Below are 26,054 nucleotides of genomic sequence, written 5' to 3'. Positions count from 1 at the left end.
AGGAAGAGAAAATATATGATATTTATTTAAGTGGACAACTGGCATAGACTGAACATTGTTAGTACTTAACACAAAATCATATTTATTTTTTAGAACCAATTTTAAAGTGTCGTTTAGCCCTCTACTGCTTAAGATATGAAATAAAGTACTTGATACTTTATTTGATCAGTCTTTGAACTCTTGTGTTCTCTAAGTATACTAAAGGTTGGATGTGGCAGACGGAGGACTAAGGATGTGTTGCTAATTGTTGTCACACTGCCAAATATAGTGCCCATGTCAATGATCCAGGGAAGTCTGCTTCCCTAAGTTACAAGAACCCATTGTTTTCCCATTGCCTCTAACTACAAGGTAATACACACTACATCAAAGTCAGAAAACAGCAGTGATAAAAGCAACATATGCAATTAGGTTTCACCTCGGATCAATTTATAAAGATATAAATGTCCCACAATTAAGCAGGCAACAAATGCCCTCACAGAGCCATTTAAACACATGCCACTTCAATTGAAATTAAAGAGCCATTTCTAAAAATGCAGCCAAAAGCCAAAGAAAATGTTGTAACCTTTTAGCATCATTTCAAATTCCATAAACCTTTTGTATTATTGAGAAGAGATAAAAATTTGTCTTTTGTTTCCATTTTTCACATCATTGCAACACCTCTTTCAAAAACAAAAGAAACATTTGGTAGTTATCTCGATACAAAAGGCTTCTGTTCCCAATGCTTTAGCATGCTAGCGGGTGTGACCACTTTCTATATAGCTCTCAGTGACTTTTACTGTACAAAGACTAAAATTACAGGGTTTACTCAGGATATAATTTGCACTGCCTCTGGAAATAGTGCCACAGTTGTCAGTTATAGTAAGATCTTTCTCCTGCTTTCTTGCTAGTTACATTTTGCTATGTGGAGAAAAACCCTGTGCTAACACTCGCACCAGCAGCAGAATTTATTAGGCTCCTTTTGCCTCAGGATGTCTGTTGCCTGACTCTTATTTGTGCAATTTTAGACAATGTCTGTGATTAGCAAACTGTGAAGAAATGCAAGAGGCAAATCCTATTTAAAAGCATAAGAGAAACTGCTGATACTCACCAAACTATTCCCTGAGCCCCAGAGCCAATAGGTTTCAAGTTCTGGTAGCGTTTGAGAACTGTGAAGGTCGAGTCACCTACTTCCACACTGTAGAACTGGTTGTCAACTTTGCTTTTGCTCATGTTGTAATGTTTGGCAATATATGACACATCCACTTGTTTCCCAAATCCCTGTTGTACAGAAAAAGGGAAGGGGAGAGGGAGGGAAAGACATAGAAACGAAAGCTGGTAAAACATCAGAATATTGATGAAACACAGTCAGCCTAGTTTTCAAATATAAATTCTTGTCATTTTAGGCTCATTGTCAGAGATCTTCATGAACCCTCAAATGCTTTCAAAGATGGTGTCAAAGCCTCTTTCTCCCAGGAAGATACCATAAAAAGCCACTGATTGAAGGCAGCTGGTGAATTCTCCAGCTGATTGGGGGGGGACACAGTTACTCTCAGCTACTGGTCTGCACTTGCCATTGCTTTGTGACTGCTGGCTTGTGTGTTTGTGCTGATTCTGCCCTTATTTGTATTGCAATAAATACATTATCTTAGAATGAGCGGACTTGTATCAGTATGGAAGTGAACAACAGACACAGAAATCAGACTTTTCATTATTTATCTGATAGAGTTAAATACTATTAACTCTACATTTTTGTCAAATAAGCTTGTTGAGATGAGTAATAAAACTTTCCCTTAGTGTACGATAAAGGCCTTGAGAGCCTTTCAACAGGAGCTGCAATATAAAACAGATCAGTTGATGAGAGAATTGTGACCTGACCTGGTTCCTGGACAGTATTCAGTAGCTCAGGGGATCCACAAGTTCTGCATTTCTAGGGATAGGAGAGTTGTTCTCATGGTCTTACAAATGCGTTAGTTCCCAGAGAAGACTAATTTTCATCAAACAAACACAAGTTACTGCAAACTTTTTGTGCTTGCGTAGCAGCTACCACTGCAGAGCTGTAACCTTCACTGTACTTGTGGAATTACTATGCAAAAAGTTCCATTATAACCTTTTTACCACTTCCATTGAGCTCTGTTCACTGAAGATTATGGAGTAAAGTATGTAGTAACGTTTAATTACATTAAACGATGTAATGATGAGATAAAATTCAGAATTTAGCAGTTTAGTTTAGGATTTTATACTATATGATGCTGAGCAGAGGCTGCAGAAGTTCAACCTGTTACAGACTTGCCCTGAAGTAGCTGATGATTCACTCCCCCAAGTCAATGTTTTCCCAATGTACAATGTTTTCTCTGAGGAGGAGCCGAGCCCAAATGTACACATCTTCTGCTGCATATGCCTCTCTGGCTGTGCATTCATTTCAGTGCTCACAAATGCAGCTTCTCCATTTTCTTTCTTGCTCTATTACAAATTGATTTTCCAAAGGAAAATCAGCCATGCTGCATGGCTAAACAATACCAAATTGAATTTTGATGGCAAAGAAAAATGAAAAGTTCCTTTGGAGAATATTATTTTTTCGTTGTAAAATGACATAATACCACTGTTCCACGAGGCTGGTCATTAAAAACAGAAAATTCATCCTGCCAAGAACTCAGCCTCTCAGGTTCACCTTATGACTGCTAATATCCTTTTTCTGTCACTGATCTCACTTGAGCACTTGCTGTCACTGGACGGCATTGGTTAAACCTAACCATCTCATTTAGAGACTTGAAAACATTCTAACAAACGTAGCTGTTCATTCAGACAGAAAATCTCATTTCAGAAGAGCAATTAGAAACATTATATTTACTCATGAAGCAGACACAGGCAAAGGATTCCGTATGCCAGCCCCCAAATGCAGAAGAAGGAGGCACATGGACACCGAACCAGGGCTAAGTTCAGGGCTAAAGAGTGGAGTAAGTCTGAAAGAGGTATGACATATTCCCATCCGATGAACAAAAATATGCATCTCATTTGCACTTGTGTAACCTTAGTCTTAAAACTCCTTCCACTATGTGAAGACAGATGCATAAATCTGGCCAGCTCAGCTGCTCACAGACCTGGCATTGAGAGGCTTAATTTTAATAATATGCAGGAATTAATTCCCGCTCTCCCTTGCCAGACCAACATATTTGCAGAGTGTTTTGTTCTGATGCCATTATCAGGGCGATGCAGACAATAGTCAACGTTAGCACCCGCTACTCTGAAACCAATGTTATGTAAATATCAGCATAATTATGGCAATTCCTTCCCGAGCATGAAGCACAGCCAGCTCCTCTGGAGGTACAGACAGCATGGCTTTCTCAAAGCAGGCAGAGGACCGGATTTTGGCCTGGGAAAGCCAGGCCAGCCAACAGCACAGAGGCTGTGCTGGTGGAGGGGACGTGGAGGGCCGCAGCCATTGAGAGCACAAAGGAAGTAGTTTTGGTTGTTTTTTAAAAAAGAAACTTTTTCTAAAAAAAGCAGAGGGTGGTAAGGAGCTTTGGTAGATGAAACCAACACCAAGAATTACTTAGAAAATTCAAGGTAGGATGATTTAGTTGTAAGTTCACTCCAAGCAAAATGCCTCTGGCGAGCAAGGCAGGCTTCAGCTCCAGGGCCAGGCCAATCTGTCTTCAGGTCAGCTCCTGATTTGCTTCCTGCCTTTAAAACCACACTGGTAACAAAATGTAGCAAAATACTCTATTTTGCTGATGTAAAATAAGCAAAATTAAAACACAGTAAGCCTACTGCCTAAGCCCGAAGTACTGCTTACTACTATAAGAACGGTAGGACGATGATATAATTATCCTTGTCACGATCGTAATTTAAATCAAATCCCTAAACCAATGAATTAACAGCGTTAGTGGATTAATCACATTTGAGCATATCTCCAACCGAGACAACATGTAATCAAATCACAAACCATCTCCAAGTCAATACAAAAGTCACTTCCTAAACACCGGCAAGGAAATGACAGTTTTGTTTTACTCAAAGTGCAGCTAAAACGGCTTTGCCCTAAAGCAAGGAAATTCATGCTCATAGCAGAGCACATCAGTGTCAGTTTTCATTTCAAATCCTGATTAAAAAGGTCTTCTCCGAGTCTTCAAATCCACGTTGCTGATCTCAAAGCAACATGAACACTACACTTGGGAGTCTTTGTGTTCCGGTCCCAGTGCCCACTGTGGTCCTTCCACATGTGGGAATAAAAATGTTGGTTTTGCACAGTTCCACTGTTTAGAGGGAGGGAATGTGGTATTGAGATATGCTTGCAGTGATAAGAAAGCTTAACAGACAACCTTGTAAAATGCAGACAACCAGAATCCTTAGAGCAATTAGGCAGAAATCACTGTGTAAGAAACATACCACCTCAAAGAATATAAAAGTCAAAAGAAATTTAGCTTATAACAGGCCGGCAACTGGAAGTCATGTATTGTCTGTGAAGCACTGAATAGATTTGTGAACCTGGATTACCCAGTCAATGGGGAAGCAGGGGTGGGTCCCGGTCATCAAGATCTCACCCACAGATCTCAGTGCTGGCACAGCAGTTAATGGGCTCCTTTCCTTACAGCCTCCCCCTGCCCTCTTTCGCTACACACCGTAAACTACACGCAAATCAGGTTTTCCTCTGCAATGCTTACAAACTCTGTGCTGGTGGCTTAAGTTAAAACTTTGATGATCTGACAGCAGAACAGGAATTCTTCGCATACGCTCTTCTGTACTCAAACTTAAAACACAACCTGCTTTTGTAGCTGGCTGATACTGTCACCTTAAGAAACCAGAAATTAGCACTTTATTAAGAATTACCCAGGGAAAAGAAAGGGGCTTATACACTTGCCAATTGGGTTTACTGCAGAAATCACATTGCTGATGGACAGGTCTTGCAAAGGTCTTCTAGAAATTTCATCGCAGTTCATAAATGTTCAGGTGAACTTGAAATGAACTTGGGCAAGTTACAGGACTGGGACTCCAACATAGCAGTAAACATTGCAGGTGTGATTAAATTATCAAGTGCAAAAGTCTCCATCCTTTTTACTTGGAACAAACCCTAACAAGTTTCACAGACCTCTGTGCAACATGAACAATTATTGCTGACAGACAGACAAATGATGCATTTGAGTATCATTATTCCACGGCTGCCACAGACATTTGGACAAGGGAATTACAGTCTGAACACTAGCCAGAATTTAACTTTCTTTTCCCACGTACAGGAACGCACACACCATTTTCTTTGACCAGTAACAAAGCTTGTAACACATACCTAATGCCATCCTCCTTCCTCTGCACTGGGAAACTTGAGGGTAAGAGAGGGAAACAAGTTTTTCAGACCCGACACGATAGCCATCTGAGCTGGGTCAGTTAACTGGAGAGCCGTATCCACAGTTACTTGCCTCATATCCCAGCCACTCGGGAGGGCAGGAAACCAACTGTCAAGACTCAAGGGTTTGAGGTGAAGGAAAATGACACTTTCACCATAATTAAATGCCTAGAGAACATGTATCTTGTTTTCAGAGAACAATTATTTAAAAATTCAGTCCAACTCAACTTACTGCCTGAAGCACAGCTGCATATTTTTGCTTTTTTTTTTTTTTTTTTTGTTTTACAGCATGGAGAAGGGTAGAAAGCACAACAGAATAATGCTATTGCTTCCTCTGTTCTGAGGGGAATTATTTCCTGATACTATCCCTGTTTATTTATTGATTTCTACCCCACGAAAGTAGTATATAGGCTATTTTTCATTGATGGATATTTGTTTCTGAACACCATTCCTCCCATTATTAATAAGCTGAAAATACTGTGCCTTCTTACAGCTCTAAGTCTCACATACACATTAGCTTTTACAAATACAAGCCATTTAGCCTAAACTGCCACATTCACATGGTTCTCCTTGCACTTCACAGACAATCAGAGTTGTATGAAGGTATGGTAATAAAAAGCAGCTTAGGGGAAACTTCCCCTCAATATTAGTATCCATCCCTGCACATCCAGACAATTATATGTCCAGGCAAGCCCTGCTAACCTCTGTGCATCTGTAAAGCCAACAGACCTATTTAACTGCTGTCCTCCCACTTGCATGGCTGTAATGCTCTCAGAAGATTCAAGTGCCAGAACCATGGGATTAATGGACATTTGCTGAACGTCTGCTTTGTATTTAATGGTCATAAGTTTTGCTAGATACAACTGGAGTGCCACAGAAGCTCACATTTTAGAAATATCAAGTTCCTTTGCATAGAAAGGCCTACAAGATTATTTTTCATTGTGTATTCTGTATGTGCCACGTTTATGGCAGAACTATTATGTCCTCTTCTCACCATTAAGCCAGGCTTCTCATTTGTTCTAGCTTTCCCTGTACTCTAACACCAGAGATAGAGATGAAACCTCCTACAAAGAATATCAAATATGTTTTTCATCTTCTGTGCACCTACATTTAATATTAGAGGTTTTTCTCTTATCAGCCACATCACACCACAGTTCCCCATTCTCTCATCTCATTCCCAAACTATCCCTTATTTCAGTGGTTCCTGTGTGGTTACAGGTTAATTCTCTGCCTTCTTTTAGACCCCCAGGTTAATTCTCTGCCTTCTTTTAGACCCCCCTCCAGCAGTCTTCTACTGGATCCAACACAATCTGCACTCTTGAACTTGGCCTTTCAAGGAGCCAAGTGACTCTTGCCACAAACAGCTCAACTCTGATAGACCAGTCCTTGATCATTTCACTTTTAAAAGACGACTTATTAAAAGGAGTATAATATATACACGTATTTTCTCCTTAAACCCTTCTTGTTTAACCTCTTCTGAGAAACCAAACATCCAGCAGCTTCAGACCTGGCTCTTCTTTGTGTTCTGATTTTCAAGAAAGAAAAGGGCTGCTTTCTCCTTCCTTTTCACTTCTATCTACTCAAAAAAGAAAAGAAAAAAAAAAAAAAAAAGAAAACAAAAAAGAAAACTCCCTTTAGATATTTTTCATTTGTCTTCCTCATGCTCACTGAGATTTAACTGCTTTCAGTTGCTTCTTTTTTACAGGCACATTATGTTTCTCAGTCATTTTAAACTGGGGTATCACAAGTTACTCAGAAATCACCACATCTCACCTACAAGAGCAATGAGGAGAGGTAATTTGTATTTGTCAGCTTGTTCTGAGGCCCACAATTTGAAAAAGAAGCAGTAACATGGGAAGAAGCAAGATACAATTAAGATTAGGAAAGAGCAATGGCCACTGCAAGTTGGCCAAAACAACACATTGGCAACAGTAAGACATGCAAAGAACAGCCAAACTTAACACCAGCAGCAAAGGGAGCCTTGATACGAAGTCTGAAGAGCACAGGAGAACTAAGACGGGATTAAGTTTCTCACTAACCTGGGGTCACACTGAAATACTGGGTATCGTTCAAGAAGCTTTCTTCTACTATGCATGCAGGGCAGCAGGAAAGGAGATGTGGAATGCTATGACCCCATGTACATCATGGCATCCTTAGAAATGAAGGGTAAAGAAGCAGCACACAGCAGCTCAGATTTAACTATTCCAAAAATTCAATATCTTGATACAAGTATATAATAACAGTGTTCACTGTGAACACGGCTAATGAAAATATTCTCCCTTTTTTAATAAAAGGCTACAAAAAGCTGAATAATCTGATTGTATTTCTTGCTAGAAATAGACAGCTCTTGATATTAAACAGTACTGTTTTAGTCCTAGAAATCTAAAATACAGGTCAGTGCTTGTAGGATGGTTTATGAATGCCAATTTACCTCCCATTGAGTAGAAAGCATAATTATAGGACATTCTGGATCAAGACAGTTTATTTAATGGTTAAAGTAGTAACTCCGTTGCATCTGATTAAGGCATTAGTTTTAATTAAAGTGCCTTACCAAATTTAGGATTAAATCTAAACAAACCATGAATCAATTAAGAGCAATGCAATCAATAAGAACCAGTCTTTTTTCTTGCTAAAATGAAAAGTTTGCTAAAATGATCTGATTTTTAAGTGGTCGTTCATGCTAGTATTGCATTGAGGAAGTCTTTATACGTTTTGTTCAAGACAGTTGAGTATCACAGGGGAAATAAGTCATGACATCAGAACACAGGGAAGAAAATGTCTGAAGAGGAATACAAGTATTTTAGTTGTTTTGGGCTTTCTTAAGCACAAACTGAGTATAAGTTTGCAAAAATACTCTCAATATGCAAACTGAACATTCGTTCTGAGGGTAGCATCAGTACAGCACCATGATGCAGAAACACATTGTATCTGGGCATCAAGTTGTTTAAACTGTCCAGTGAAGACTAATAATGATGCCACACTGAGGAATTAGCATGTGACTTTGCATTGCTGATTCACATTAAACCTTTTCTTAGTGTGCATGGCTACGTCCCAGTTATCTCATCTCAGAATCCCACTGACTGTTTGCTTTTGATCAAAAAAAATATTATTGCAGCATTATGGAAATACTGTGACATAGAAAACTTAGTAATAAAGATGTGTTTTTCAAGACAATAAAATTTAGGACTACTGCTTCAAGTAAAAATTTATAAATTGTATTACAATGATTAAAAATGACCAAATGACCAAACCTTAAAAAAGGCCACCCACAGAAGGACATCCTTTAGGCATTTAGTTAACATTCAGCACTCTCATGTCCTGTTCTACTCAAAACACAGTGGTCTGCATTACACTGTACTTCAATAAGGATGTCTAAGGTCCTATAGATGTGACGTGTTGGCAATATCAGCCTTACTAAGATCTCATGAAATTCTGAAAGCTGAAGTTCTGTTTGTTCTGCCTTTCTATTATTTTAGGAAAGCAGATATGATTTTCATCAGCCAACAAAAAGTAACTCTTTCAGCAAAACATCTAACTAACTGGCAGAAAACACATTTGTACCCTACTGATGCTGTTGTCTGTTACTCAGAAAGGGTTTCTCCTTTTCCATGAGTTGGAAGTCCATGAGTTTCATGGATTCCATGAGTTAATATTCTCATCATGCTGAGCTAGCATCTCAACATACAAAACTAGCAGACAATGCCAGAAGATCCATCTTAAGAGGAGCAGCCTAAAACCAGGTGTATGTCTCCTTTTCAATAATAGAACAAAAAGCTATGCTGTTTAGGCCATGAGAGAGAAGTCACCACAAAACAGTTATTACAATATATGTCCTCACCAGTAACAATCACTGGAGTACTTTTCAGTATTTCACTTCTAAACAATGCAAACTTCATTTTTTGGGTCTCTTATCCAGATACTACTGGCATCCTTGCCCTCTATAGGTACCTCAAGAGGTGAGTGGTGCTATCTACCTGTTGCTGCTGCTGAGTGCTCTGTCACATCATCTTTTGCTAACAGCAGTCCCTGATGTCTAAGACTTACTGATTCAGTAGGCAGAATTTTTCCAGACCAAATATTAGCAGGTTGAACATATATTCCATGTTCTGCCCTATGCAATGCTAATGAACACCACCTGTGACAGCTAAGGTCTTAATGAAACAAAACATTTAAATATGAGAACACTTCCTATGAATTAAAGTTAAGTATGTGCTTAACTGTTACTTGGACCGTGGCCTATTTTTCTGGAGAGAATAAACTAACGTGAAGCCTAAACTAGCTTTTATCCTGAGGGGGATAAATTGGGAGATCTGAAGACCTTGAAAAGCTATTTGTGCAATAAGTGCTTGAGGGATAAAATCTTGTTTGCTGCAATGCCAGGATAGTATCTCTTGCATTTATTTATTAGATGACTCCTTTTTGGGTACCTGCTTGCAGGCATTAAACATGAATAAGCTTCATCTAGTGATAAAAATTCATCCAAAATGCTGTCGATTTCATCGCATACTCTTAAACAAAAACACTGTACGTACAGTCCTTTCTGTATGTGGCTGTGAACACTTTCTAGTAAGCTAGAGTAACAGCAAAGGAATAATTATAGCAGCATGGCTTCATTACAGTTTAAATCAAGAAGTAAGAGTACAGCGACAGAAAGCATTTGCTATGCATTGTCAAACATTGACTGACGGCCAAGCTAAAGGAGCACTGAGCATAAGAGGAGAAGATGGAAAGTACCTTGCCTTTGTGCATGTAAAATAGAAATGTTTCTGTTCAGCTCTTCTTTGGTGTAACTAGAAGGGAGAGGAAAGTTAGCTGTGCAAAAAAACTACTCTGCACACTGAAAATAACCTTTTCATATCTAATTCCTTTTTCATAAAACATGCGGAAAAACCTTTTTTGCAATTTCTGCAGAACTTTTTTTTTCTAAGCAAATTGTCCAAAAATTACAGAAAAGCCATATTTGTAAAAATCCTGTTTTCTTTCAAAATTATTTATCCCTGATCTGTGAGATTTGTACAGTTTTTGTTGAGGATGGTATTTCAGGCTATTTATTGCAATCACCTACAGAAGAAATTATCAAAACTGAGCAGAAAACAGTGGAACAATTAAGCTAGAAATTACGTTGGAAAGCATTAAGTAAGAAAAACGTATGCACATAAAGAACAGGAGAAAGGATAGAGAAGGCAGAAAAACAGATTATCAAACCCAAAATCCAAGCTCCATTCTAGAGCTGATGACTTAGGAAGGGCACAGTCAACCTTCTCAGCAAAACAAGTATTTTGTACAGCTGTGTTAAAAAACCTGGAACTAAACTCTCAACACCTGTCACTGCTCTGCTTTACATGCTTAGATATAACTTATAGCCCTTTCTCTGTGAAAATTGTACTTTCACTTTCTTGGGCCCTGGAATGTAAGCAAAATAAAGGGGAAAGCCAGCGTTTACCAAATTCCATTTCTAGGAATGCAGCACTGGTTTCACCCCTCAAAAAATGAGAAATATCCCTTAATGTCCCTCCACACAGTCCGATTACTGGTGTCCCATCTCACAAAAAAAATAATAAATATATATATATATGTATAATAATTATGAAGAAAAGGAATTCAAACATCACTTTATAAGAAGCAAACTAAAAAGTCATCTTTCATTCCTAACGGAAACACGTTTACAGTTTTGACACCAATGTATGTTAATTAACTTAATCTAACCAAAAGAACCCCAAATTGGACAAGGCAATATGCTTTTTCTCCACCTCCCAAAGTTAGTTTGAGTTTTGCAGAATTCAAGGCACTGTGACCAAACCACTTTGAGGCTAATTTAAAGTACAGAATTGGCTACAGCACAGTCTCATGACTCTGAAACCTGCATAGCACATTTTGCTCAACTGGAGATGAAACAAACCCCACAAAAATTCAATTGCCCTCCCTATACTCCCAGTAAACATAGAGTAATGGACAAAAAATGTTATTCTTAGATTACAATGTAAAGGCTCTGTCTCACAAAAAGAGAAGCTAAGATGAAATACTTTGAATTCACAATCCGTGAATTAATTCTGTGAAAGCATCTATATGGGTACTGTTATTTTGCATAAAGGATTTTGTTTGATTCTTCATTAAATTTATGGGTAGTACAGCCAAGATTATTTTCTCTTTGCAAATTGCTATTGTTTTTCCTTAAAAATCAAATAATAAAAAAAACTCACGTTAACAGATATTTGGTCAAGGCAAAAAAAAAAAACAAACAACAAATCATTCAGAGTAAACTATGGCAATCAAATTAAATAGAAATGTAATTTCTGTTATGCATTCTTTTAGCTTTTGTATTTACTCTAATTCTTACAGCCAGTTACTTGCAATATGCTCCCCAAAAATATTTATTTTTAAATATGAGTGTACAACTGCAAAAATAAAGTACAAGTATATACTGTACCTTGTTTTACCTGTAAGGAACACACACCTGACAAAAGGCAATCTTCACATCCAGGGTAGGTTCACCACAATAGTATAAGAAATGGCGGCTCATAAATACCTGCAATTACAAAAAAACAAAGAAACAAAACTTAGATGCCTGCTGATGTGCAAGTACAGTACAGCTCTGTATACATTTGGGCTATGAAACCAATCTGAATTGCTACTCAGCTCTTGAATAACAGAAATTCGTTACAACATTGAACTGGAAATGGACTTTAAAAACATCCTAATACTTGTCAAGGTTACAGCCTCATATAGGACTTGATTGCATCAGCGTATTTTTAACAGTAACTGAAGCCTTTACCTCAAAGTTTATCTTGTCACTTGTATATTTCTATGTTCTCAACAAAATCAGGTCAACAGAGTTCTATACAATGTTGGAATGGGAGACAGTTATTACTAATGGGAGGTAAAAAACAAGCTCTACGGTAGCAGTTATTAAGTAGAATTAGAGAAAACAGAGTGCCTAATTATACACCATATAAGTTCAAGGCCCTACCACTTTAGGAATACTAGGTGTAGTTCTGGTCCTCATCTTAGCGTCTTGCAACTCGACAAGATAGAGGAAAGGGCAGGAACAAAGCTCCAAAGCCCACAGATTGCTCCTGCGAGACAACTGCATAGACAGATTTCTTTCTTCTTTGCTTACAAAGAACTGAGTGGGAATGTGCTGGGGATCCACAAAATAAGTGGCACAGTGACAATGAAAAGGAAAACACTTTTTCCCCTCAATTTGATGCCATATACTTCTACTTAAGTTACCAAACACCAAGCTCAGAATAAGCAAAAGGAGATAATTCTTCATATGCCTTTTCCTCAGACTGCAAAACATCCTGCCTCGAGTTGCTGTGGATGGCCAAAGCCAACTCAAGTTCTAATGTGATCAGACAAATTCACTTAAGCAGAAATCTGCTGAAAGCTATTAACCTCGAAAGTATCAGCCTCAACACAATGCTGAGTCAGTCTGCCACTACGTGCTCTCCCTGTTCTTGGATTCTTTCATGGGCATCTGATGCTGGCCAAGGAAGCCCTGTACTACACTACACGGTGCTGTATACCCGGATACATTTGGTTTTATGTTCTTAATTCCACAGTACCACACTCAGCTCTAGGAAAGTCACCATCCCTGAAGGTCTTTAGAAGACGTTTAGATGTAGAGCTTAGTGATATGGTTTAGTGGAGGACTTGTTAGTGTTAGGTCAGAGGTTGGACTAGGTGATCTTGGAGGTCTCTTCTATCCTAAATGATTCTGTGAAACCTTCTGTAGCTGCTTTCTAGCATGGGAAATAAAACCCAGATGTTATCAGGCTGAAAGAGGTAATAGTCACAAGACACTGGAGGATATTGATTTTTCCATGTGACTCCGCTTCAAAAAAGAAAAAAATACACACAAAAATCCTTCTCACAGTACAAATAAGACCCAGCAACTTTTCAATCAAAAGAGATAAATAACACAGAACTTCATGTGTTTCTTTCAAATATAAGCTCATTGCAATAGCTAAAAATGCAAAATGCAGACATTGCTCTAAGGCACAGCCACGATTCTGAAACTGTGTGTACCTCCTTATGGCCCCCAAGATATTTAGCTTTATGTTATAGGAACTAATAACTAGCTGTAAAATAATAATAATAATAATAATAAACAAAACACAAAAACACACACTTGGAACAACTTCAACTCACAAAAACTGACCATGACTCAAGAAACTACAATATTCACCAATACTCGCAAACTTGAATACATCATGTGTTCCCATGTGATTAATTTTTAATGAATGAATGAATAATCCTGTTATGAAAGTAAGTGTATGACCTTTTCTGCATCATGTTACAGTGTCTGAGATTGCTGCCTCATTGCCCAGTGAGTCATTACTGGAGGTTCACATTCTATAGAGGGTTTAGATTAAAACAAGGAGGAAGAAAAAAAAAAAAAATCACAAAACAACAAACAACTTTTAACATTAGTCATATTCTTAGTGATTCTGGAAAGCCAGTAGGTAATTACACTCTCACCCTGCAGACTTATACACCAGGAGATCCTACTGGCTGGACTCATTATGTTGCTATAATCATCTGCGACCGATATGTCAGCAGACCCATATTCAAGACCGAGTATAGTAATAGGAAGCGAAGAAGGGACGAGAAGGAAATCTCGTTCCTCACAAAATTTACTGCATGCACATTACTTCTCATACACGGCTCCTCAACTTTCCACCACTAAGACCGTAACTCTTATTAGTCACCCTGAGCAGAGCAATCAACTGCTGAAATTTATGAACAGGAATACATTTTACTATTTATTATGTTGTCCTTGCATGCAGCTACTGCTGATAAAATATGAGATGTATGATATGCTTTAATGGCCTAGATCAATACTCACATTCTTCTGTACATGAGATACAACAAATGAATCACAAGACCAGGAGTGAGAATACCTTTCTGTAACACAGAGGTTTCCAAGACTGTATATCCACAGCAAGAGAGATTTGAGTTTGTGTTTCCCATAGGCATGCCTTCATACATGGAATTCATCTACAGAATTTCCTTCACTGCCCTCAAAGTTAACAAATGTGTAACTTCTGGTTTCTTAAAGCAGAGGATATGTTCACACTCAACTACCCTTGATTGTACCTCTTCAAGCGCTAGCGGGCAGGGTATCACTAGATGCATCAGAGGTGCCAGCATCAAGTGAATGAAGACATGGCCTGATGCTGAGACTCACTAGTGATCTGAAGCAGTAGGAGCATCTTTACCTTCTGAGCCTTCTGCCTTCCCTTCACTGAAGAAACTCATTTCCCATCTTCTCCTCACTAGGATTGCACACGCTTTCATGCGTACTTGTTCTCTCATTGCCTTTTTCAAGTCTCACTTCTGCTGTGTCAGGACTTCAGCAAGTCTAAGAGGCCAACATGGCTCTGGCAAGTCCTTTATCATCTGCTTCACAAAGCACCACTGCAGATATGATAGACCAAGAGCTGAAAATCCTCTTGGCTGCCCAGTGGCACAGCTCCCAGGTGAACCGCTGCCTGGGACTGTGAACTACGCCCAAGGCCTGGCCTCTACCTGCCCTGACACTTTGCCATCCTCTTCTTCAGCCCTCTCCAGTCACTCCCCCATCAACAGCCACTCTTCTGAACAAAGTGGGCTTGTGACATGCCCCGAGTTCAGGAGTGAGCTTCCCCTTCCCCTCAGTCCTGCAGGACTGCTTGTTGGTAAGGAGGATTAACCCATTGTTATTCAAACAGCTCTCTGAGGCCTGAAAGGATTAAATCAATACTGTTAGGGTAATTACTGGGAGCAGAGAGGAAACAGCCTGATGACAGTAGACAAAGCAAGCTAGAAAGGCAACAGCAACTGCACTTCTCCAGCACAGCCTCCTGCTAGAGTCTTCCTGCTGCTCCCTGAACCCTTCTTCCTGACACCCAAAGCCATAGTGTCAGCACTCAGTGAACAACTGGGCAGCCAGGAACCCCATCTTCTCCAGCCCTCCTTTGGTCCCAGAGCACACAAGGCTGCCAGAGGCGACTTCTGGACCACAGAAGGAGAGCCACTGGTTGCTTGCTGGAGGCCCAACAGATCCAAGTTCTCCCTCGCTCCCCATGGATATCGCCTTGGCCTGTCAGAGCATTGCTAAGGGCTGTACCTGAAAGGCTTTCACGTGTCCTACAGTAAGTCAATCAGAAGCAAATCCTTCAGATCCAGACTGTGAAAATATCCTCCAAAATAAATGAAAATGTCAAGATACAATTTAAAAAGAAATCAAGCTGCCGCTGAAGAGATCACAGAGAGAACTGCTTGTATATAAACATCGGGAGGTTAAAACCTGACAGGGTATGGCTGCAAGCTGGAGGACTTGAACAGAACCACAGGACATACCCCAGAGCTTCATCCAGCATTTCTGCTGGTTTGGTGTTCCCATGCAAACACCTCACGTGCATAATGGGTACAGCAAATGTGCTTCCTATCTTCACAGGCATGCGGTTTTATACTCAGGCTCCAAAAGGCCAGAGTTATTTATTGCCGCCTGCTATTGATATTTCATTCAGGAACAGAAAGAGAACGTGAAAAATATTAATGAAATTGCAGAAACATTTCCAGTTATTTAAAATATATATATCCTGTTCTACTTCAGCGAGAGGGGGCAATTTATCAGTTCAGCTGTCACATAAAAACCTTCTCGAAAAACACTAATGTTCGAAGATGAACATTCATGAATTATTAACGTTTCCTGTTTTGAAAATGTGTTTGACTCATTTCGTGCATTTCCAGCAGCAGAACACCCCTCTCCTCCTTCATTTGGAAACATTCCCTCCCTGCACAGCAGCTCATCGGTCTCCGAGGCTCTGAGGAATGCCCCTGGGAGCTCAGTCCTGGCACTGCACATTTATCTGAAGTGAAACTGGGCTACCCACCTCTGTACACAGCAAGGAGAATGACGAAGTTACAGAACAGCGTTGGTACGCCTTGCTATTTTAGCATCCCTGTACCTTGAACGTAGGAAATAACAAAGACCTGACCCACATCATGTAGTGTGACAAGCACGTGGGGGGTAGCAGTAATTTGTGGCCCCCAGTGCCACCCAGCTGCACACATGGGCTCTGTCTTCTTAACAAGCCAGATCAACAAGGGCTGCAGTTTGCCTGAATTTTGCCTAACTTGGCTGCCAATTAAGATTGGGATACATATGCCCAAATATCCTGTCATTTCATTATTATTATTATTTTTTTAAATACCATTCCTTTGGGCTCATCAGCATATATATATTTTTTTTTTTTTCTGAACTTAATTTGTTGCTGTGCTTAAAATAGATGTGAGCAAAAACAGAGTTGATATTTTCAATATCAGTTTGAATTAGACCATCTGTTTGGCAAGAGGTTTCAGGACCTTACAGAGAATAAGTAAGAACTGAAATTTCCAAGAGGATTCTTAGTAGACAAGGAGCGTGCATCTACTGAGAAAGAGTGTTTATTCTGTTGTGCCTGTGCTCTCGTGTTAATTATTCTTGGAGTAACTAGGGAAAGCACTGGTGTGAATAAGGTAATTATTAAGGTTAAATCCCAGCAGAAGCAGCTCACTTTCTACTGAGATAAGCAATGCTAGCAATTAAAAATTCACAGGAATCACAGAAGCAGTTCTAAAACTGAACTCCTGGGAGAGAACGCAGCCAGGTAAAGAAAGAATTTAAGAATAGCATTCTGGAGGAAATATTTATGGAAAAAGGAAAAAGAAAAGAGCATGCAAACTGCAAAGATGGAACTGACAGATTTGCTTAGTGATCTTAGCCCACAGGCAGAAGAGATGAGCTCCCAGTCCGGCCTGGTGACCAGCTTTCCTGTGTACACCCTGGTCTATTTTTAATACTTCCAAAACCTGCTGTAAATAACCGAGCTGTACCAGCCCAATGTGTTGATGTCAGGTACCTACAGCTCCCAGGGACATTTTTTTTTTTTTTTTTTTTTAAATCAGGCTTTCAAAGCCAAGCTGACTGCCCAAACGTTTACTTTTATCAACACATGCTATTGAAAATGCAATGTGCTCCTGAAACATCTTGCAGTAGATGAATTAGTCAATGTTTATGATGACCTTACAGTCTCTTATACCAGCTTTCCATTTGTGACTAAATGTCTTCATTCTCTGATACACATTCAAAAAGAAAAAATCTAGCCACTTTCTAGAGGCATTAAATTAGACTTTGATACTGGAAACAGCTCTGAATGAGCACAGGATGAACCTCCCAGTGACCAGTATGCAACACCATGCCTATTATTATCACCAAAAATGAAGAATGAAGAAAATCTAATCACAAAGAGCTGAGTCCAGTGAAATGCTTACTATTTGCCTAACAGAAGGCAAACAACCTTTACCTCAGGAGGTAAACAACGTTTGCCTATCAGGAGGCAAACAGCCTTTTTACAATAGTAAAAGCAAGTTTTTTTTTTGGTTTGGTTTGGTTTGTTTTTTGATCTGCCTTTTCTTTCTGGGAAAACTAAAGGAAATGGAATTAAGGTAGCCACCTCACCACAGTGAAGTAAAAAATTCTTCCCTCTCAGAAATCTATTTTCCTCTGTTTCAGTCAAAAAAAAAAAAAAAACAACAAACAAAAAACACAATGAAAAGCTGTTCCTTAGATAAATGCCAGTGGTAAAACAGCAGGAAGGCATGTAATGAATCACATCAAAACTATCTGTAACACACTCCCAAGTCAGAGCACAACCTCCCAACCTAATTCAAATTCAGGTAGATTTGTCTACAAGTGATGGCCTTGGCCCTGTATCACTGTGAAAAATGATGTACATTCAAAAGAATAGAGAGCAAGTAATACTTAAGTACTGTCTACGTTAAGCAGTACCAATAAATTTAACATATTTTATGAAGATATACATAGTAAGCTGTAATAGCTCAGAATGAATTTGTAACACTCCTAACTGTAAGCAGCATGTTAAGATTGATATCCAGTTGCACCGTGATGCCCAGTACCCATAGCACCAATGAAGGGGGCATGCAGAAGTAAAGAATATTCTAGGCAAACTCTAACACATCATGAAAGGCCAGGGCACCTTGATCCAGGCAGAAATCCCACTTAGAGCACTTTCCTTTTGTTGCACTGTGGTACACAAAGCTACAAGTTCCATGGCAGTTTCAGCTGGAGGAAAATTAGTTGCCTCGTGGATTTAAGAGGAAAAAAATATGAAAACAGAATACTATTTAGCCATGGTTTTAATAGTTTGATGTGAAACTGTATTAGACTCTACCCAGGTTCATATTTTCTGTGTCAAATGATGGAGATAGAAAAAGCCATTTAGGACTATGGAACAGCTTGCTGAACTGAAACGTCAGTGTTTGTGAACAGAACTTGAAAGGAGCAGTGTGAGTGGCCAGGGAGCCAACCTGCAGTTTTTTACACCCCCAGGTTTCCAGAGCAGAATGACAGAGGTGCTCACGTTGCGGGGACGCTGCGACACGTCGCTGCCAACCTCCCTGCTCAAAGCAAGGACAGTTGTTTCACCTGTCTGCGAAGCTAGAACGCTCAGCCCCCCCCTTGGTCTGTGTTTACACATTAATGCAGCAGCTATACAACTAAAAATACTATTTCTCTAAAAAAGCATAAGAGGCTTAGTTTGGGAGTACAACTCTGTGGCCATGAGCAGATTACGCTATAAATTCTGCAGCTACAGAGCAGCTTATTTCTCAAACAACTCAAATCCAGAGTCTTTCCCTTCTGAAAAGCTTTCTCCCCTCCTAAGCTTTAACATTTGTCAATTAATTATTCCTGTAACAAAAGATGCTAATAAGACTACTCATCTCAGGCATGCAAAGGAGGATTTATTGCAGCATCACTGCGAACTGCAAGTGTCACAGAATCACGCAGAATCATAGAACATTAGGGATTGGAAGGGACCTTGAAATATCATCTCATCCAATCCCCCTGCCAGAGCAGGAACACCTGGATCCTTTCACACAGGAATGAGTCCAGGTGGGTTTTGAATGTCTCCAGAGAAGGAGACTCCACATCTGCCCCTGGGCAGCCTGTTCCAGGGTTCTGTCACACTCACCATAAAAAAGTTTTGTCTCATATTTAAGTGGAACCTTGCACCCATTGCCCCTTGTCCTATAATTGGGTGTCACTGAGAAGAGCCTGGCTCCATCCTCCTGACATTCACTTTTTAAAATTTTATTACAGTTTTCTGAACTTGGACCAGACAGGTAAGGAATGAGTAAAAACAAGTCACATTCCTGTTAGGTTCTTGTATCTGAGTAAGACAAAGAAGGATGCATCGAAACACAAAGGTTTATATTCAGACCAACAAACTGACCTAGTGTTGCAGAAAGCAAATAGAGGCCAGTTATTTAACAGAGACTTAAACCTTAGATGAAAAACTAGGGTGTCCAAGTTTTTAATAGCTAATGGTTACAGCAAATAAGATGTTATGGCTTAGGGCTTGAATTAGGGTCCTCCTATTTGAGGCCTACTGCACAGATAATATCATACGTGGTTATTGATGGATACTTACACTTATTTGTGCGTCTTTCACAAGAGACCAAGAGAAGCAGATACAAACAGGCACAGCACTCCTGTGTTCTGGCTTTGTTGCAGAAGACACGTTGCATCTCTGCTGTACCTATTCCAGCAGCATTTTGGAGCCTCTGCCATTTCAGGAGACACCCCCAAAGGGACCCACAGTTTATTACAATGTGCATGGACTTCCGAGGGCTGGGATTTAGCATTGTCATGAATGTGCATGAAACAATTCCTACCTTTGGCTCCTTTCCCAAGTGTGAAATGCCCAGCAGGAATCATATGTGCCATATAAAGTCTACCTTCCCAAGCCAAGTGGCACGACACTACTCAGGTGAAGCTAAAACAACACTGAAAAAATACCACCCTGTTCACCGCAAAAATATTTTCTGGCACTGGTTATCTTTTTGTATAAATAACAATAAAAAAAAAAAAAAAAAAAACAGCATAAGATACACTGTGTTTTCAGTGGCCATCACTACTTCCTTAGTTGCAATTGCAGAGCTATAATTCTACTTATATTTTCCACTCTCACTTGTTGAAGGGAAATCGGGAATTCTCAGAGTTTCCATCACATCATGTCTTTGGAGAGACTCTCTCCATATTTTCTTGTGAGTAAAACATTTGGTCCTATTTGCTGAGCAGTAAAGAATCCAATGATTTGAGGGGCTCAGAGATTAGTGTTTTACATCAGATATAATCTAGACAAGAAGAGTACATCATTCATTCCACATGGAAGGTTTCCAATGCAATCTTTCATAAGCTATTTATTAAAAAACAAACAAACAAACAAACAAAAAAACAGGAAGAGAGAAAATGATTCATGGAGATCAACTAATACAGTAACATAAAGTTTTGTAAGTGCTACAAGTGGAAGGCAGCATGCCAAAGTTTCCACAGGAATACCAAAACAGTTCTTCATATCACTGTAAAGTAAGCTGAGGGTTTAACACAGGGTTCCCCTCGTAGCACACTTCTTTTAGCCAAGAAAGAACTTCACTTAGTGCTTTGGTAAGAAAAAAAGGGCCTCAAGAAACATAGTGGGCAATTTTCTAGACTCATGAGTTAGGAAAACAAAAAGCCAAACTGATTGTTCTGCAATTTTTCCCTCTTCATCCCAACCAAGACACAGAAGCAGCAGCTTGTACATCTTCCTGACTGCAACAAAAGGCTCCTTGTTATGTGTAAACCGCTATCTGGAATCCATTCTGCCAGGGAAATGCCCATGGAACCATGTAAAGCATGGGCACCACAACTGTAGAGAAAAGCTCCAAGTGTATTAAAGCAGAGACAGCCTAGGTATTTCAGACAAGCAGGTGAAACACTGGCTCCCTGTACAGTAGCTACATTTAAGTCCTGTTTCCTAAACAAGAGCAGATGCCCAGGGAATCAAATAAGGCAGTCCCTAAATATTTTCTGATATTACTTCAAGCTCCGATAGAAGCTGCATATAAACACAAATCAACTTATATCCAACTGACCTGGCATCACATGCGAGGAATTATCCAGCTGAGAGACTGCTGATTGATTCCCTTCCCCATTTCAAAGAGGTAGCACGAGCTACAGCAAAATGCAGTGTCACCAAGTTGCTGCAAAAAAACAATTTGCTGTGCATGAAAAACACCTGAATTCAGAAGAGAAGTTTGCTTTACATGGTCTCCAGCTTCCTGCATACAACACACTAGAGGGTACTTTATCTCACACTGAGTAAACCCTTTGCAATAATCTGTGTAGATCATGTATTTCCCAGGACATGTTTATGACTTACACAGCTAAATTATTAAAAGCCAGGACCACTGACACTGTGCATGGAGGAAAGCTCATAACAAAAGATGGCTAAAAGCCTAACCCCCATCCCTCCTGTCCACGAAGTACCACGTGCTAAACGAAAGGATGACCTAGCTGTTTTTCAAAACCAGGTTTATGTCACTCTTCAAATGCTCCTTTACACATATTTTATGGGCAAGAAAACCAAGGCACCACCAAAAATAACAACATGCCCACCCAGTGACACCGCCAGGAGTAGGGACCTGGGAGCCCTGTTTTTATCCACCTATTGAAGACACTAAAAAGTAATTATTTTTGATACAATTTCCATTAAAAAAAATGCAAATGTAAAAAGAACGGGTCAAATCCCTAGACAACAGAAAAGTTAAAGATTGGATTTTGCTGAAACCCAGCCTTCTGAGAGCTGCCCCCCAAAACAAAGCAACAAAATACAATTTTGTTTGCACAGCCATATGCTTTTTTCTATACCAGTTTTGAAGCTGAGCATTTTGCAAAGCACAGATGAGCAGTGCACAAAGTAATTTATTTCTCTGTAATACCTATTATTTTCTCTATCATCCTTGTCTTTTACTTTCTTTTTAAAGCTTTTTCATTTTCTAAGGCATGTTTCTGTGGTTTTGTGAGAAATCAAAAGTTTGCATGAAAAATAAAACCATGTTCTTTGAGGGGCATGAAGTTATAAGCTGGGCAGAGGAAAAGCAACACAAATTTTTTTAAAGCACAGTGGTAACTGTAAAACACTTGTAAGTGTGCTGATGAAAGTCACGTTTTCCCCTCTTAACTCTTTGTACCTCTATCAGCACCTTTTATACATCATTCTGTGTCGCCACTGATCCTCTGCCCTCATTATGCTTTTCTCTACATCATGGCAAAGAGGAACGCCTTGTGTTACTTAAAACCTACAATTACTAATATTTAAGCTGTGGCCTTAAAAACAAACAGAAGCAAATCTGATAACTGATCCTGATTCTCAGAGGAAATACTTGACAATAGTACTTTTTTTTTTTTTAAGCTACATATTTCATCATTTTTCCAGAACCCATTGCCTACTAAAGCTCTTACCACTTTCACAAGGATTGTGATTGATCACAAGTAAGTGATTTACTATCACTTACATTTATTTACTTTTATTATTATTATTCTTATTTACTGGGGCTAACAGTCAAATTGTCTTCTGCTTTTTTTTTTTTTTTTTTTCCTCCACCGGGCCATCACCAACAATCCTGGGAAATGCACAACTTTCGGTGATTTTTCAGCATTTCTTTTCCTTTGCATATCAACACGTGATTCTGAATTAGAGGCCAAAGCTTCTGAAAACTAACTCATGTACTGACTCAAAATTGAATGAATTATCTGAAATAGTGAGTGAAACATTTCAGCACGTTACTGGGACTGAAGATTTAGTAGACTCAGACCTTATCAAAAGCTGTGACTCATCACAGTTCCCTCTCACCAAGTCAGGCTGTCTATCTCACAGCAACATGGGATCTGCAGGTAGCACATCTCAGGAATTCACAGCCAAAGCCACTCTTTCAGCAAAAAGAACATTCAGGGAACAGCGTTATGTTCTGCCCACTACCCGAGAAAAACAGAAAAATTTCTCACACGCAACAGGCTTGGCAGACCAGATATATGAAATCTATACACATTTGGGAATGCCATGATGTCAAGCACTGAATATCACCTATTTCAGGTGCTCCAGTGCTGAACCATGCTGCTTATCTTCATATGTGAAGCGTAAAGACTTCACATCCAATTGGCATGCTTAAAAAACTTCTGGGATGTGTGTTTGGGAAGAAGTCCAGTGCTTGCTCTTGTACTTACCCTTTGCAAATGATGACTTCTTGGAAACTCAAGCCCCCCTGTATCTAGCTAACAAACACCACGGTCTCAGAGAGGCAGACTGTTGTAGATTTTATATTAAGCATATCTTTCCTCCCAGAAACTTGCAAAAAAAAAAAAAAAAAAAAAAAAAAAGACTTCTGGGGAGGCATGCAGCCTGCCCTCCCCTCCGTTATCCATCAGCTCTAAACTCCACCGTCTCAATGGCTCTAGCTGCTTGTGGCTTCCTGCTGGAGCTGTTAGAGACTTGTGATGCTGAGAGGAACTTCACGTGACACAAAGTGAAAACAGAACAGAGGTTTTTGTTTGTGACCATCCAGGCAAAGCACAAACCTCTGAATATGCACAGGAGGAGTCTGTCTTTCTTTTCGGGTTGCCATCACCTCTTTCACATCGCAGATTCACAGGAAATTACACAGCTATTAGTGCAGCATTTCTCTAACTGCTGACAGAGGGGTAGGAACAGACCTGAACGTGATGACGACAACGCTGCTTTACAAAATTAATTCTCCATACAAACTCTGTACCAGCGTTCCCAGGCTGACCTGGGAGCGATGCCAGGCACAACAGCTGGAACAGCATTACCTCCTCCCAGCATCACCCGTCCCCTTTCTGACTGCCAGCCCCGCTTCCAACGACATACAGGGACCCAAGAAAAGAAATGCTTCATGTCTTATTTGCCATGCACTGACTTAACAGGCAGCCTACAAGTATAGCTGCAGGAGGACCACGACCAAGGATGCCAAGCTTACCCAGTCACATTACACCATGAACTTCATTCACTATGTTTAGTTTTATCAAAGTTGGAAGGGAAAAAAAGGAGGCTACGTTAAGATACAAGAATGCTTTGTGATTTTCTGCAGCTGTTCTCACCATTGTTTAGCAGATGAGTTTAATACAGAATGTCAGCCAGAACCATATTTAGTTCTTGTTAGTGTGTTAGCACTATCATGATTAATCATTCTTATCATATCAGCATATGGGCACTTAAAGATGACCTGAGAACAGTTGCACTGTACTTGGTACTGCTAAGTCATCTGTATTATCATTTATAATATTATTATACTCCATATGTATTATAATATCACACATCCTCACAGGAAAGCATGTTATAAGTGCAACAAGATCTTGAGTTTGTAGAAGTTTAAATAGGGGCCTGAAGCAAATACCAGCATAGAAATAAACGTGTATGTAAGGCATTGCACAGCATCCGTAGCTGCATCCACAGAATGGAAGTAGTGCTGAGATTAGATTTAGAGGTCAAATTTCTCTAAAATATAAACAGTTAAGTAAGTCATGTCTACGGAGTGCAGCCTACCTCACCCATGCAGTGTCCAGGCCTCGAGCCATCATGCAAGACATCATTCATTCACAAAATATAATTTTTTTTGAAGGTTCACTGACTGGTCTAATGAGAACTGGTTTTGTTTACTACACTCACAGGCCTCTTCTACTTTCTGTCTTTTAAGACGAATAAAGGCTTTAGTCACATTTATTTCTCCCTCACAGGGAGATCACTACAAATTACAGCTACAAAATAACAAAGAACAAAACACCTTTATAAAGCATTTATTTTCCTGGACTGTCTCTCTTCCTGTTACTATGTCTCCTGTTTTACAGTGCACTTACCGCAGTGCAATTTGAATACTTCACAAACACCTGGTTTCTGTAGTAGCTCACTTCTTCTGCACAGATTTTCCTTTTTACAAAGTTTGTTTTCACCAAGTAGGTGGCCCTGAGATGCCTTACCAGGGAAGGGAATAGTGATGGTGGAGTTTTGCATTTTGCTGAGGTGATGCACTTGGAATTGTTCTGAAGTCCTCCTGGGGACTGCTGCCAACCTGGGGTCACTGCTCAAGACTGCTGCCTGCCCACGTTCCACCTCTGTCCCCATGGAAGACAGTTGTCAAAGAGTTGGACGTGCAGGGTTAAGCAAGCCTGGGCCTGAGTGAGCACATCTGGGGATGATTTGATCCATATTACCACGTTCCATTTCAAAACTGCATTGCAAGTCACCCAGAGATGTCCACTTTTTCCTGATTCAACTAGCTGTGCTCTTTCAAACACTCTTCAGTCATTTTAAGGACAGTGTTTGCACCCCCTGGTGTACTCTGCTGCTTAATGAAGCCTGGAGATCAGTTCCATGGATTGTGATAGCCAATGAGTGCAACATCCTGGTCAACTCCAGGTAGAAAACATTTCTGCTGCTGTGGACCTTTAGGTATAAAGAACAGACCAAAAGGGCACATAGCAAGCAATATGCAATACCTTAATCCTTAAAGGTGCCATGATGCAAGAATAAAGAGTCTGTGTTCTGGATCTTCTGTCTGCACAATGCAACGGGCTGGCAAGAAAGGGAAAATTCTGTATTTGGAGGAATTAACAAGTCTTTTGAGGAAGGGTGAATTAAAACTCCGAAAACATTAGTTTTGAAATACTGCAGAGTAGGAATTTGAGAGGCAATGAAATCTTATCAATGGCATATAGGTGAGAAAAGGGTGCATTACAAAGATACATCATCTACTCTTAGCAAATAATATGGCCAGTACCATACCCAGCCCCATGAAAATACAATAGCTCCTAACCATCCTTTTTTTTTTTCTTTGTCTTTTTGTCTTGCCAACT

At 39.7% G+C, this 26,054-nt stretch overlaps 1 protein-coding gene across 4 annotated transcripts in view; it reads right to left on the bottom strand.

The window, feature by feature from the left end:
- The window catches only part of MAPK10 (mitogen-activated protein kinase 10), a gene marked incomplete at both ends in the record, with an annotated part of 72,845 nt that extends 47,520 nt beyond the window's left edge, over positions 1-25,325 (bottom strand). The window contains 3 exons of one of the 4 annotated variants that reach the window (XM_084286621.1): positions 1,088-1,257; positions 11,769-11,840; positions 25,179-25,325. In XM_084286621.1, coding sequence (XP_084142747.1) covers positions 1,088-1,257; positions 11,769-11,834 — 236 coding nt within the window. Of the gene's footprint in view, positions 1-1,087; positions 1,312-11,768; positions 11,841-25,178 lie in introns of those variants that run through there. The other 3 variants (XM_084286618.1, XM_084286619.1, XM_084286620.1) reach the window with 3 other exon arrangements.
- Positions 25,326-26,054: the final 729 nt, after the last annotated feature.

The sequence above is a fragment of the Netta rufina genome, assembly GCF_964035555.1.
Source record: "Netta rufina genome assembly, chromosome: 4".
Classification (NCBI taxonomy): domain Eukaryota; kingdom Metazoa; phylum Chordata; class Aves; order Anseriformes; family Anatidae; genus Netta; species Netta rufina.
Note: the sequence above shows the minus strand (reverse complement) of the source record. Positions and strands in the feature narration are given on the sequence as shown.